The sequence below is a fragment of the Passer domesticus genome, chromosome 19, assembly GCF_036417665.1.
Source record: "Passer domesticus isolate bPasDom1 chromosome 19, bPasDom1.hap1, whole genome shotgun sequence".
Taxonomy (NCBI): domain Eukaryota; kingdom Metazoa; phylum Chordata; class Aves; order Passeriformes; family Passeridae; genus Passer; species Passer domesticus.
The window spans coordinates 7,626,108-7,641,196 of NC_087492.1; the positions used below are offsets into that span (position 1 = coordinate 7,626,108).

Here is a 15,089-nt window from a genome sequence, read left to right on the forward strand (position 1 = left end):
GAAGAACCCCACTGGACTCATTTCACCCTTGCTGCTGTTACAGATGAAGATGTGCTTCTTACTGCTCTTCTTGTGAAGGAACTGCAAGTGGAGGCAGCATTTCACCAAGCTACTTAAACCAGTCTGGTAAAAAACACACCTATCTGGCCATGAAAATGAATCTCCTTCCAGTTTCCAGGAGCCTTGCTCACCTGTCAGCACTGACTTGAGGCGTGTGTGTGTGATCTAACAGTTTACACAGTTGTTCTGCTCCAAAACAAAGACAGCAGGAAGTGACTGCTGAGCCTCAGGAACTGCTTGCACTAAGGAATTTAGGCACAGCCACTTTCTCAAGGGAGTGTGGAATTCCCAACAGGGTATTCTGCTGCATTTTGGATTGCTACAGAGCAAAGCTAAAGTGTTCTAGACATTAAATTCTCCATATCCTTTCCCACAGAAGGGGAAAACTGGAAATCCCAGCAGAAAGCAAACTACTCTCTTCTACCATTAAAAGCTGACCATAACATCTTCTAGCTGTGGAAGGGGACCTCTGTTACCACTACTTTCTCACAAGTTTTCCAGAAGTCCTACTTTACAATAAAACAAATGCTTAACAATATCATTGCTGCTTTAAAAAAGCTACAATGAAACCCAGTGTGGTAAACTTTGACTTGCTGATAACGCTAGTAAGTATCTAGAGGAATTACTGAGGCAGGATTTCCTACCCGTGTTCCCACCACACCGGAGCTCTCAGCAGCACCAGCAGCAGCAGAAATATTGCTCTAAACACCCATTTTATAAAGCGGCTGCTGAGCACGATTACAGATAACCGACATGAGTTTTTAAAAAGGGATATCTGGAAGCTGGCAGGCTGTCTATCAACAGCAGCCGCCGCTTTTCCAGCCTTGCAGAACCCTCTGGCCTGGCCCTCCCCGCGTACCAGGACGCGTGTCCGGGCTCTCCGGGGTCGTGTGGACGGCCACGGCGCCGGTGCCAGCGAGGGCTCGGGGACACTCGGGGACACTCAACCACCCCCGGCCCGGACAGCGGATCCCCGCAGGGACCCCCATCCCCGGCAGCGCCCGAGGCCAGGCTGGACTCTGCTGGAAGGGGCTGCAAGGAGAGGATCCCCGCGGTTCCCCCCTGCCCGAGCTGCCCCGGCCCCTGCGGACGCCGCTTCCCGCCGGCCTCACCTCCTCGCTCTCGCCGCGGGAGCCGGCCGCCAGCCGGGACACGCTCTCCAGCACCTCGCAGAACTGCTCCAGGCTCACGGCCTCGTCGCCGCGGCTCAGCCGCTCCTCCAGCCAGCGCACCAGCGCGCTGTGGTGCCGCGACACGAGCGGCTCGGGCAGGGCCGCCTCCCGCAGCCGCGCCGTGGCCTCCCGCAGCCGGGCCTGCTCCAGCAGCACCTCGGCCGGCGGCAGCGCCGGGGCGGCCGCGCCGGCTTGGGGCGCGCCCCCCGCCCCCTCCATGCCCTCTTCGGCGCCCTCCTCCTCCTCCTCGCTGCTGTGGCTCGCCGCCGTCCCCATGAGCCGCTCGGGAGCCCCTCGCAGCCGCCGCCGCCGCTGCCGCCGGTCCCCGCCCGGCCCGGCCCGCCTTAGTCAGCAACTTCCCGCCCGCCGCACCTGTCAGCGCGGGGCCGCCACACCGCCGCAAAGCGCCGCCGCGCCACACCGCCGTAAAGCGGCACGGCGCCGCCAGGCGGCACGGCACTGCCGCAAAGGCCGGGCCGAGCCGTGCCGTGCCGGGACAGGACACAGCCCGGGACACACCGGGAACGGGAACGGGGACAGGGATCCCTTAATTCATACACGTGTCTCCAAGGGTGAAAAATATGTACTTTATGATTGGCTTTTCGCAAGTGTTGAAATAATTATTGTATTATGTTAGTGTGAAAAATGTGTATTTTGTGATTGGCTTTTCGCAATAATTAACTAATTATTATTGAAATAATTATTGCATTATGTTAGTGTGAAAAATGTGTATTTTGTGATTGGCTTTTCGCAAGTATTGAAATAATTGTTGTATTATGCTAGAAAGTTATGCTGTATTAATTTTCTTAAGTAGTGTATTATAGTTTTAGGTTATAACATAATGTTAAAATAGAAACTATGCTATGCAAGGTATTTTTTTAAGAAAGGACTCGCAGCAGATAGCAGCCACAGGGCACCCAAATCTTTCAGAGAAAGAGAATTTATTGCTCCCTTATCAGCAGAAAATTAACTTCTTCCCACCTTGCTCAGACATGAAGACGGCATGAGGAGTAAGAGGAAGAAGTTGACAGTGACCAGACAAATCCTGTGTTTGAATGGAATTTATGCATCATGTCTGAGGTGTATGAGTATGCAACAGGTGATTGTTTTTAAGGGTTAATCCTCTGTTAAGAGGGGTCCTTTTTCAGGCTTGTGTTGCCCAGAAAAAGGTACCTGGATGTCCGTATCTCTTTGTTTTAGTGTCTCATATTGTCCTAACCGCAAATGTTCAAATGTTATTACTCTAATTCTATTACTATTTTTATAACCATTTTATTACTATTAAACTGTTAAAATTCCAAAGCCAAGTGGCTGGCGATTTTCACACCAGGGCCCGTGAGGGGATGAAGAGCAGTGGCCGTGGGCAAAACCAGACAAATTCCAGCTCAGCGTGAGGAAAACTGCTTGACGTGAGTGTGGCAGAGCACATGAAATAAATGGGCAGGAGATCTTTCTCCTTTTTTAATGCCTTTATTAAGAAGAATCAGCTCAGGTGGGGAGAAATCGATGGGTTGCGCCCACACCGCCGTTGCTCCCAGGCATGGCACGAAGAAGGAGGATGATGCAGCTTTGTCCACTGGTCTGCAGACAGAGCTGGGGACTCTGTCCTCACAGGAGAGTCATGGAGTCCTTCACTTGTTTGTTTAAAAACCCAGGGTGTCTCTTTAATCAGTATCTTTTCAGGTTAGGGTGAGAAACAAAAAGGTCCAAGCAGGTATGGGACAATGCTCCCATCCTTAGATGTCACTTAGGTCACTCAGTTCTATGTTGGCTCGTGATTTTAGGGTTTTTCCTGGAAAGCTGCAAAATCTGGTTGCAATGCATTTCTCCTCTGCATACCAGCTCTGATGCCACTCCCGTTCTCCTGGTACCTGCAGGGTCCCTGGCAAGCATCGGGGGGACAATGGTTAATCACCGACCATTGACAGGTAATGGAAGAAGAACTCTTAACACTGAAGTTAAATTAACAGCACTTGTCTAGCTTGTTTTAACTCCGCAACCTTAAAAAATAGGTAAGTTTTTATTCATAACAGGACAGACCGGTGCAGGGAGGGCGCGCAGAAAACAAACCCCCTTGGCCCTCGCTGTGTCACCGGCTGCAGGTGGCGCTGCCCTGGCAGGGCTCACACTGGGCGATCTCCACTAAAAACAAGAGATTCTGTGCCTGTCCTTATGGACAACCTCATACTCAGAGGGCGGTGCGGGCACAGAGCAGCTGTGGCCGGCCCGTTCGAGGCACGGCTGGACGGGTTCCCAGCGGCCCGGGCGGGTGCCAGCGGTGATTTTTCCGCTGCCAGCGGTGATTTTTCCGCTGCCAGCGATGATTTTTCCGGTGCCAGCGATGATTTATTTTCCGCCGCCCTCAGCCCACAGCGCTCCGCGCCCCGCCGCCACGCTGCCGTAAAGCGCGCCCTGGGGCCGGCCGTGCGGCGGCCGTGCGGCGGGGAGAGTGTCGCGCAGGCGGCGCGATGTGGCGGGGCGCGGCCGCGGCGCTGCTGGGCCTGGCCGCCGCCTGCCTGCTGCGCCGCGGGTTCGAGCCCCGCGCCCGCCTGCTCAGCGCCGCCGAGCTGCGCCGCTACCGCGGGGCGCCGGGCGAGCCCGGGCTCTACCTCGCCCTGCTCGGACGGGTCTTCGATGTGGAGCGGGGCCGCAAGCACTATGGGCCCGGCGGCGCGTACAGCGGGTTCGCAGGTACCGGCAATGAGCGGGCAGGGGGCTGGGTGTGGGCCGGGCTGAGGAGGGATAGCCCCCGGCTGGGGAGGGAATAATCACCTGGGGTGCGTGTCACCGGTGTCACCCTGGCCGGGGAATGCACCCCTGGCTGGGAGGAGGGAGAGCTCAGGCCTTGTTTAGCCACCCCGTGGCTGTGCTGTATTCCAGGGCTGGGGTTGCACCCCTGGCTGAGGGGTTCACTCCATGGCTGGGGGATTCTCTCCTTGGCTGGGGGATTCTCTCCTTGGCTGGGGGATTCTCTCCTTGGCTGAGGGGTTCATCCATGGCTGGGGGTCCATGGCTGAGGGGTTCACTCCTTGGCTGAGGGTTCACTCCATGGCTGAGGGATTCTATCCTTGGCTGAGGGATTCTATCCTTGGCTGAGGGGTTCACTCCTTGGCTGAGGGGTTCACTCCTTGGCTGGGGGATTCATCCGTGGCTGAGGGGTTCACTCCATGGCTAAGGGATTCATCTGTGGCTGACGGATTCTCTCCTTGGCCGAGGGGTTCACTCCTTGGCTGAGGGGTTCACTCCTTGGCTGAGGGGTTCACTCCATGGCTGGGGGATTCATCCGTGGCTGGGGGATTCATCCGTGGCTGAGGGGTTCACTCCATGGCTGAGGGGTTCACTCCATGGCTGAGGGGTTCATCCATGGCTGGGGGTCCATGGCTGAGGGGTTCACTCCTTGGCTGGAGTGTTCATCCATGGCTGAGGGATTCATCCTTGGCTGAGGGATTCATCCTTGGCTGAGGGGTTCACTCCATGGCTGAGGGGTTCACTCCTTGGCTGGAGTGTTCATCCATGGCTGAGGGATTCATCCTTGGCTGAGGGATTCATCCTTGGCTGAGGGGTTCACTCCATGGCTGAGGGGTTCATCCATGGCTGGGGCATTCACCCTTGGCTGAGGGGTTCACTCCATAGTTGGGGAGTTCACTCCATGGCCGAGGGGTTCATTCTTTGGCTGAGGGATTCATTCCATGGCTGGGCTCTCCCCGCTGTTGGTCTCTCACTCCCCTGAGCTCTCCCCCCTGTGCTCCCCCTGCCCTCAGGCAGAGATGCCACCCGAGCGTTTGCCAGCGGCGACTTCAGCGCGGCGGGGCTGGTGGACACGGTGTCGGGGCTGTCCCCCGCAGAGCTGCTCTCCATCCACAGCTGGCTGAGCTTCTACAGCAACAACTACGAGCCCGTGGGTACGTGTGGGGCTGGGTGGGCTCACACAGGGGTGGGCTGCAGGTCCCTGTGTGGGACCAGCTGCAGCCAAGCCAGGTCTCCAGGGTCTGCTTCCCTCCAAGGGAAAGCTGAATCGTTTTCCCACCTGAATTCTGTCCTGCTTGGATTGTCTCTGCTGACCACTGAGCATGGAGCCAGCCTGAAATCACCAGGATTCAGGAGAATGTAGGGGCAGCAGTGCAGGGAAACTGTTTTGGGGAATGGCTTCTGGGTTGTGCAGCTGAAACTGGCTTTGGTTTTCAGCTCTGTAATGAGTCTGGGCCTAAGCTTGTCCTGCATGGGTTTATTGAAATGGGTAAATTGCTGTGTGATCCAAGCACTGAAGGGATGTAAGCTCAGTTCAGTTCTAAAATTGGGCCATGGTAACATCTCCTTTTATTTTTGTCTTTAAGTAGCAAATTAAAAATAAAACCCCACCAGAACTATGCATTTTCCTTGCCTGGAAACAGGTCTGTGGTCAGGAAACTGTGGTCCTAATTGATCTCCTCTCCCAGGGAAGCTGGTGGGCAGATTCTATGATGAAAATGGGGCACCGACAGCAGCCCTGAGGGAGGTGGAGGCTGCCATTGAGGAAGCTCTCAAACTGCAAGCAGAAAGTGACCAGAAGAAGCAGCAGTTCCCACCCTGCAACTCTGAATGGAGCTCTGCTAAAGGGACCCGCTTCTGGTGCTCCAGAGAGAGGTAAGCCTGTCCCCTCTGGAGCAGAGGCTTTTTTTGGGTGCCCTGTGCTTTGTTCCTGCCTCTCCTGGCAGGAGGGATGTAGGAAGATGTCCTGGCTCCTGCAGCCACCACACTCCGTGGGTAGCTGAGCTCTGGGACTGGCAGTGGGGCTGGCAGGGCTGGAATAAGCCAGGCATGGGCTCTGTCCCTGCCTGAATTCCCAGGGCTGTTCAGGTGGGAAAAGCCCTGTGAGACCACCCAGTCCAAGCATTCCCCCAGCACTGCCAAGGCCAGCACTGACCTGTGCCCCCAGGTGCCACATCCACACAGCTTTTAAATCCCTGCAGGCATGGGGCCTCCACCACTGCCCTGGCCACCCTTTCCATAAAGAAATTTTCCTCAGTATCCAACCTAAACCTCCCGTGGCACAACTTGAGGCTGTTTCCTCTTACCCTGTCCCTTGTTCCCTGGGAGCAGAGCCTGACCTTCACCTGGCTCCACCCTCCTCTCAGGGAGTTGTAGAGAGTGAGAAGATTCCCCCTGAGCCCCCTTTTCTCCAGGCTGAGTCTCTTCTGTCACACTGGAATCAAAGAATTTACCACATGTGCATGTGGTCACCTGTTCTCAGCAAAACAGGACAGAAATCCCTGCAGGACTGGCATTCAAGCAGGTTCTGTCACCTGTCAGGAATACAAGCATTGACCTGTGTTTTCAGACAGTTTCACAGCCTGGCTCACAAGCTGACACCACAACATTTTCACTTAAACCACATAAAAATGAGGTTAAGCTTTGAATAATCATTTCCTACTTTCCTGTTAGTAGCTATCTCTCAGCTTAGGGACTGTTTTATTTGAAGATGAAATCATTTCACAGACCACACTGCAAAATGCTTGGGCTTCATGTCAGCCCAGCAGCAGCTCTGTGTGCCCCAGGGATCTGCTCCTGTGTGTCACTGAGCTTGGGGACAGCCTTGGGACCAGGTGTGGTGTGGCAGTGGCTTGTGTTAGAGCCTTAACAGCTGCAGTGGTTGGGGAAGAGGCAGGATCTGGCCCATAAAGAGACACTTAGACATGAAGAGACATGATGAATTATCTGGGGAAGTACTTTTTCTTCTGCCCCAGTTCTCAAAATCATTGTTTAGTCAAGGCACAGAAGGCCTGGAAGAGCCTGGTCTCTTGGAAGGTGGCCCTGCCCATAGCAGGGGCTGGACTGGATGATCTTTAATGTCCCTTCCAACCCAAGCCACTGTGGTTCTCTGAAGATGTGTGGTCACCTGTGAGCATTTAGGAACCTCCAGAAAAGGCATTTTGCTGTGCTCCAGAAGGCTGTGATTCCTCTTCCAGCAATGGAAGCACGGAGTGCAGGAGTTGGTCACTCAGGAGGGTAGAGCCTGCAGGAGCAGTGATGAAACCAGGTCCAGGCCACAGATTTCTGAAGCACAGCCAATAAAAAGGCAAAGGCTGTGGGATTGTGGCTGTTTAAACAAAGCCTGCATGTGGCACTGGGTGCCAGGGTTCAGTTGAGGTGGTGTTAGGACATGGGTTGGACTCGACGATCTTTCAGGTCTCTTCCAACCCAGTCATTCTGTGAATTCTGTGGAAGCAAAGCCTACCTCAGTGTTAGTTCTAGTTTCCCCAGATTATCTCAGTTTTTTTCCTAAGGATTCTCTGTTGACTGGAAGCATTTTCCCGGGTGTGAGTTGTAAGTGCTTTTCATTTCCCATTCCCAGCGGGGGCGTGCCCCGAGCCTGGGCCGGGGTCCCGCGGCGGCTGCACCGGCCCGGCTCGCAGGGCTCTCACTGCGTGTGCGTGAGGAGCTCGGGGCCGCCCTGGGGCCAGCCTGCCTCCGCCCAGCACAGCGACAGAGGCGACCTGGATCACCCGCAGCTGCAGCAGTACGAGGGCTGCCATCCCCTGGCCGAGCAGTGTGTCCTCCTCACGGGCTGAGCCAGGGCAGGAGAGCCCTGCAGTGAAACCCTGCACTGTGGGCGGGCAGCTCCAGCTCCATCCCTTCCACCCGTCCATGCAAAGGCAGCAGTAACACTCTCATGGTATTTGTGATGCTTTGTAACATATGGAGATGGAGGAAACACTTCAGCCAGGTTAGTGGCTAAAAAATTAAGTAACAAGATGCTTTCTTTATTTCTGTGGGAAATATTTTTGTATCTGGGAACAAACTGTAAGATGCAGAGCCTGAATTGTGTTTGAGAACTGCTTCTTGTGCACTCAGGAACTGGATGTTAGTGTGCTGTGGTGTAAGGCAGCGAGGTCAGTGAGCACAGGAACTGCTGCAGCCTCACTGCCACAGGTCGTGCAGTCCCCAGGTCCTGCTGAGGTCAGGCACTGCTGATGCTCCTTCCCAGGCACCTGACTCACTCCCCAGAGTTTAAAGGTAGCAGGGAGAACCCTGAATTTCTTCTGCAATTAAGGTCCACAGTATCAGGAACTAAACACAATTTAGTTACACACAAGCTTTATCAAATTCTTGGAGAAGGCAAAGGCCAGAGCTGCATTTCCTCACTCAGTGTTTGCATTAGATACTGTGCCCAGATATGGAAGCCACCGCTGAGGATTGTTTGATATTAACCTCACTGTCCTGGTCTGTGATTCACCACTTTCAAACTGTTCTGATCAGGAAGGAGGAGTTTTAAATAGCTTTCTTTTTGTTGCCTGGGTGGCAACAGAACCATCCTACTGTAATCTGCCTCCTGTTTCCATTCTGGTATAAGACTTCCTTCCCATCTGGTCTGTGCTATCAGACTATAACCTGAGCTAGATGTGCCCTTAAAAGACCCAGCACTCTTAAAATCCATATTTACTGTGTCACAGCTGGCAGAATTCAGCAGTGTGAGTGGCTCCCAGAAATGCAGGGCAGGTCATTACCCTCTCTGGGTGGGGTTAAAAGGGAGGAAACAATACCTGCACTGCAAACCTCAGGCTGCAGTTGCTGGTTTTAGTGGAATCTGCTGTTAAAATCAGTTTTGGTGGAGCTGGGCTTTGAGAGAGACATGCAGATCAGGGTCCAGTGGTAGCACAGGTTGTGGTCAGTTCTCCTTCAGGCAGCTGCTATCTATGTGTAAGCAGCTGGAAAGTGTTTATAAACTGATTTTTACTACCACCACCTCCAAAGAGAGGCCCAAAAGCTAAGTGATGAGTTAGTTAATTAGTAAGTTTACAGGAAGCACCATTCCCTCCCTTGCAGCAGGACACATTACAGCACTTCTCCCTGATAACAGCTCAGAGGATGCTACAGCTGCCAGGGATGGAGCCACACAAACTTCAACATGCACATGCTTCTAACAGGGGTGGGGCACAGGGGCTGTGGTTTTACTTTTGGGGTTTTTTTGTCTGTCATCATCCTGAAGAGTAGCCCTTGCAGGCAGTGCCCTGCTGTGCCAGCTCGTGTCACTCAGGGGGCACCAGGATGTGTGGCAGAGCCAAACCTCAGTCCTGGGCTTGAGCCAGCTCTGGGGGTGGAGTGAGAACTCATTTCACACAGTGCTGAAGATCAGGCTGTGTAAAAGGAGCAGGAAAGAGCTGCAGAGCAGCACTGCACTGCCTCCACAACTGTGGCCTTTGCCACATTTAGACACCACCACTTTAAAAAGAAATTGAATTTAAAGTAGTGAAACCATCCCCCCGCAGTGATTGGCAAGTGCCTTTAAAAGAGCTTTTTAAAGCTATTTAAAAGTTGCAGCAAATTCCAGACTAATAAATGCTGTAAGAAGTAGTTTGTGTGGGCAAACCAGTCGTAGTGAAGGTGGACCAGCTTGAACTTCTAAGCAAGTTTCATCTTGCTGGAACACTCAATCACTATGCAAACAGTGCTGAGGGGATGGCTTTGATTGCAAGAGCTACACAAAAATCAAATAAACTGCTGCAAAAAGGCAGGGCAGGAAGGTGTTGGTTTAAGTTAAAGTTGGTTGAAAACCAGTTCACAGCTTATTCCTCAGTTTAGGCTTTGGAAACACTGGGGAGGAAGTTTGCCTGGCACTAGGAATAAGTCATCTATTAAAGCAAACAAGGAGACACCCTCACTGACCTGAAGTGCTCCAAGACTGTCCTGTGCCTGGATCTCCAACTGAGCAGCTCAGCTGGATTCTCCCAGGGTGGAAAAGGGTGGGAAGAAAACAGTGATAGCCCCAGAGGGCTCAAGTCACCACAGACAGTGCTCTAATAAAGCTCACCATTCATCTGTACTTCAGTAAGTTTTATTAATAAAAGACTAATGCATCACAATCTCACCCAGAAGTCTTGCCTGGGTTTGCTATTGCACTGAAGTTTTCCTTTTCCTGAAGTGAAGCTGCAGCAGCTCTCTGCTCTCCCAGGGGGCTGAGCTGCCTCCAGCACACAGCTGAGTGCACCCAGGGTGAGGAACTGGGAGTGCTGAAATCCAGGAAGCAGCTCTGGCCCGTGGGGAGCTCGGCTTTGTTTCACAAGACTGATTATAGGTAAGTCTAGTATAAGGCATTCAAGATGACTACATGGTACAAACTAGAACACCAGACCTTGACAGCCAAAAGAACAGTTGTAGCAGTTCCACAACATGAAAATGAATACCTGGACTAATTTCAGAACGAAGAATAAAGTTGTTGTGCCCAATTGGGTGTTGTATCCCTGGTTTTCTTCGTGGTTTGTCAGGATGAGCTTGTAGAGGGGCAGCTGTCTCTACAGGAGCAGATACTTCCTTAGCAAGGTCTCACCTCACAATGCATCATCTAGTTCTGCATTTTATTACAAGTAGAATCATTACACAACGAAGTAATGCATATTGGAAAAATACATTTTTACAACAACTCCAGACAAACATTGCAGATAAAATGCCATTGTTCTAAGACTTCCTTTTCTATTTCACAGAGGGTATTAGAAGATTCAGTTATTTCTGTCACTCATACAAGCTTTGATTTTTCTAGAGATGAGTTTGCTGCAGTGACCACCTCTGCTGGTTACAGAAAAAAGAGGACTTGCCTATTAACATTTAATCTACAAAACCATCCAGCCTTGGCCTCCCATACTGTTACATGTTAGTTTATAAGCACTACATGAGCAGTTGGACAAGCTGTTATCTCCAGCACAGGAAGTCATTAAGGCATCTGTCAGCTTTTAGCCAGCAACTTAACTCTGCTCTGTCAGTGCCTTCAACAGCAACATTCTCACTCCACTCAGTGGTGTGAAACAGTGACTGCACCTTTTACAGACAAAATATTTCAGCCAGACCACGGTTTGCTTGTGTAAGAGTGCTGGACCATGGCATTTGCTTGTGTAAGTGCTGGGTGACTGCAACCAAAAGGAATCCAGTCTCAGAACAAAAAGCTACAGCATGAACCACCCGACTTTCCACAACCCTGCTGAAGTGCCTGAAGCCTCGAAGTGTGACAGCACTTCCAGGGACACAAACTGATGTTCCACCTAACCTTTTGTTCAATGCTTGGCAGACTTGAGTTAATACAGACCACTAAAAGCAGGGGTAAGAGGGGTGGGGGGTTTGGTAACAACTGTATTATGCTACAAAAAGGGAAGAGCAGTTGTTTAGAGTTAGAAATGTGTTGACCACCACTACATTACCAAGTGCCTCATTCACATTTGTACCCTGTAGTGGAGCATTGCCAGCAAAACTCCCAAAAAATGTCAGTGGTCTGAGAGCTCAGACCAACACTAGGCAGAGTGTGTGAGGGATTGAGCCCCACCAGTTGTCTGGTGGGGTCAACTCCTCAGCTGAACTAGAAAAGAACTAACGTGGGTTTTGGTTCAAGTTGTGAGCTTTCCCTCTTTAGCTCTGGCAGAAAGCTATTTAGAGTTGGCTGGAAGGAAACTATCTCAAAGGCACTTCAAAAGGATCAAATTTGCTGAATTTAGTTACTTTAACAAACACCTCAGGCTGTACATTTAACAATAACCTACTTTCCTTTCAGACTTCAGTAAGCTGGGACAGTACTGGCTGTAAACAGCAAACCAGGAGCACTACAGATGGTTTCCCAGATCTTTCCCACTGTTTTACAGTTATAATCAATATCCTGTTTTTTAGAAGAGCAACTACCCAGCCTTAATTTGCCATTCAGTTAGGCTGAATTTTCACCAGATCCACATTTTCCATCGGTGAAAAGCTGACTTAATCTGTTAGCACTGAGCTCCCTGCTCCCTTGCCCTTACATCAGAGAAGCCACTGGTAAAGTGATGTTTAAATGCTTTGGCAATTACATGCTGAGCAGTTCTCCCATCAGGCTGAAGCCCATAGGCTGTGGCCTTGGAAAACCCCTCCCCTGCACTGTCTTTCAGCATTCTGAACCCACCCTTACCCTTCCACTTCACTTCAGCTCCAAACCAAGAAGGAAAACAACATGCTGCCATGGGATTACAGCCAAGACTTCTTTCACCAAATGCACTTTCTCTGCATCATTCTTTCACTGCTAGAGATCTGCAATCAGTGGCACCCTGAAGTACCAGTAGTATAAGGTTTTCCATCATCTCTTTCACTCAAAACCCCCAAACTGTAGATTGTAGTTAACTGACACCAACAATTACTGCAGCTAACATTAACTGACACCACTATTTTCCCTCATTCACCTACAATGTTATGCCAGAGGTGCACCATTTGCATTAGGAACTGTGTTAGAGACCAGCTGTGCTACCCAGAGCAATCTGTTGAAACATGTCAGCAGCAGACATCAAACAGTGAGGCAAGTTTGTATTTCATCCATTGTTCCTCCCTAGTGGTACAGGGGTGATTCCAGTTACAATATAGGCATATTGGAAGATCAAAGTGCAGAGCAAGTGAGACTTGATGTGAAATTAATCATACAAATGTCAGCAATTACAGCCTCTCCTACCATCTCCTTGTACAAGCTTGAGAAAAACTGAGAAAGTTTCCTGTAACAGGAGCAGCCTAGTTCATCATCTCATCTTGCTCTTTAAGACCAACAAGTCACTGCTCCAAACAGGGCAACACAGCATCACTGTCCATACTGTTCACTGGAGATAACAGTCATTAAAAAATGCACACCAATTCATGGAGTAAAGATGAGGAATGATGAATTGAGTCTATACTAGCTTTATCTCTTGAAATAAAAACAGCCTTAACATGGCATGTAGTTTTGCTTAACAACCCATTTATTTCTAACTGAAGCCTTTGCCCACCAAATCACAAGCTGTCTACCAGTCAAGTACTTTCCTGTTTACCTAGACTATGTGGTGGTAGGTTTCCACAGATTCAGCATGTTTAAGAGAGTACAACCAGCCCAGATGAAAACACTGCAGCTTACTCCTAATAGGAAGCCTCCACATACACTCCCACTCCCCAGCAATCCTGCTGAAAATGGGCCCAGGTTTAGTGTCTAGAGGTGCAGCACATTCTACACTTGGCAGGGTTACTGACTCTCCCACAGCAGTTACCAGGCCCCTTAAGCACCAGGAAAGTTTCTCTCCCTCCTGGGATTCCTAAAGCACTTCAGCATTTATTGCTGTACTGTGAGTTAGACTCCACCAATTTTAGTGTTTCTCCTTTAGCACATGCTCAGGCCTTTCAGCAAACTCATGGTCATTTATACGAGTGCCATGGACTGGAAGGACCAGCAACATAAATATGAAAGTGCAACAAAGACTGACAGTTCCAGCAGGTATGAGCAAGAGCATTTTCCTAAAGCAATCTTGCACTTCTCTTGAACATGCTAAAGCTAACGAGTCATTTGCTGAGGAGGTATCAAGATGTGGATCTGCCATTCTGACTGCTTTGCATCAGATGTTGTAAAGCTTTCTGTTGTAAGGCCACAATTCTTGAGCTATACTTGAAACTACCCCCAGGTCTGAAGAGTTTCTTGAACAGTGGTTGCAACAGCTCAGTTTAGCTTCACAAAAAGTCTTCTCTGGAGAAGGGGAACGTTTATCTTTAAGACAAAGCAAAGAAAGATACCTGGTTACCCTGAAACTTAATACCACCTCTACTAAGCAGCCTGAAAGCCACAGGACTTAATAGAGTTGCTCAGTGCAAAGCACCATATTGAGGACAGACCTGTTTTATGCCGATTCAATCAGTACAAATTTCAGCTTCCTTACCCACTGCAACTAGAAGAGGGTCTCAATTCTTTTGTCACTTGGTTTCAACAATCCACTCTGATTCCTAGTGAAGTCTATCGCAGCCCGATACATTTACAGTCATACAAAATCATTTATACCAGAGTATATCATAACAGGGTCCTTAATTAGTTCAGTCTATTGCAGAAGACATGTGTAAGCCTCCTCTTCCCTATCCAGAGGGCTTGTAAGCAGAGCTGCTGTCAGGAGCACTGACTGGGAATCCCTTTACTTCCACAGCATACTAGGACACTCCTCCCAGAGTCAGGACATCAAAGCAGATGTTGCAAACTCGAACTGGCTTGTTCAGATCAAATTTTATGATAGGAATCTCCTTTGTTGAGCACTTATGGCAGAGCAGGCGTCCACAGTGTCGGCTGTTGACAGAAAAGGAGTGGGAGAAAAGTGAATTCCCTCCTGTGAACACCAGGATGTTACTGTTTGACTTTCTTTATCAATGATAGCATTGCATGCACACCAGCAGTTGAAAAGCTATGATTATCTTGTCTCTTCTGATATTTGTCTTGTACCTTTCTGATATTTTGGAATAACTAACTAATGCCAACAGGTGCTGGTTCTGTGCCAGTGAGTCACATGGTACAGCTTGAACTGCTACACATGTAGTTTCTCTAGCATACTGAGCTAAGAAAAATCTTAGTTTAACATCTTTCCAACCCAGCATGTTCTGTACAAGTTCAGACTATTTTAAAAAGGCAACTCCTATCTACACAAGAGCAGCTCATGTTCATCTTCAGCCATTTCCACACTGCAAACAGGATCCCAAACCTAAGTTGTCAACACCTGCCCAAACCTGCCACCTCTTTTGGAGGAGGTCATCCTACCACTGTGGTGGTGGTGTGCTCCCTCCTGTCTTTCCTGTGTAAGCCACAGCCCCAGTGCTGCTCTCTCTAAACCTCCTGTGGAGGCTCTCCCTGACCCCAACCTCTATGCAGGAAATAATCAAGTCCTGTTAAACTACTGCCATGTTTATCATTGAACTTCTATTAACTCACTCTCTTAATAAAATATATTGTTGCTCCTCTGTGAAGTGCATCACTCTCTGACAACTGGGTATTTAAATCCTGTTCCACTACTGGAACTTAGACATGATTTCTCGTTTATAACTTATCAGAATATTAAATGCACAAGCTACTTAAAACATTATTTCAGTCAGACTACAAGTTTCTGA

The 15,089-nt window shown here is 50.0% G+C and overlaps 3 protein-coding genes across 4 annotated transcripts in view; 1 reads left to right on the top strand and 2 right to left on the bottom strand.

The window, feature by feature from the left end:
• ZZEF1 (zinc finger ZZ-type and EF-hand domain containing 1) overlaps positions 1 to 1,618 on the bottom strand; it is a 57,300-nt gene extending 55,682 nt beyond the window's left edge. Inside the window, exon 1 of one of the 2 annotated variants that reach the window (XM_064394648.1) lies at positions 1,173 to 1,618. In XM_064394648.1, coding sequence (XP_064250718.1) covers positions 1,173 to 1,508 — 336 coding nt within the window. In that variant the 5' untranslated portion in view covers positions 1,509 to 1,618. The remainder of the gene's footprint in view (positions 1 to 1,172) is intronic. The other variant, XM_064394646.1, reaches the window with a different exon arrangement.
• Positions 1,619 to 3,639: 2,021 nt separating this feature from the next.
• Positions 3,640 to 12,303, top strand: LOC135283643 (neuferricin). The gene is made up of 4 exons (XM_064394650.1): positions 3,640 to 3,923; positions 4,994 to 5,134; positions 5,669 to 5,855; positions 7,564 to 12,303. Exons 1-4 carry the CDS (start codon positions 3,701 to 3,703, stop codon positions 7,778 to 7,780), a joined length of 768 nt encoding a protein of 255 aa, XP_064250720.1. The 5' UTR covers positions 3,640 to 3,700; the 3' UTR covers positions 7,781 to 12,303.
• Positions 10,551 to 15,089, bottom strand: part of ANKFY1 (ankyrin repeat and FYVE domain containing 1) — a 31,704-nt gene continuing 27,165 nt past the window's right edge. The window contains exon 25 of the mRNA XM_064394649.1: positions 10,551 to 14,277. Within this exon, the coding sequence (XP_064250719.1) occupies positions 14,145 to 14,277 (133 nt within the window). The 3' untranslated portion in view covers positions 10,551 to 14,144. The remainder of the gene's footprint in view (positions 14,278 to 15,089) is intronic.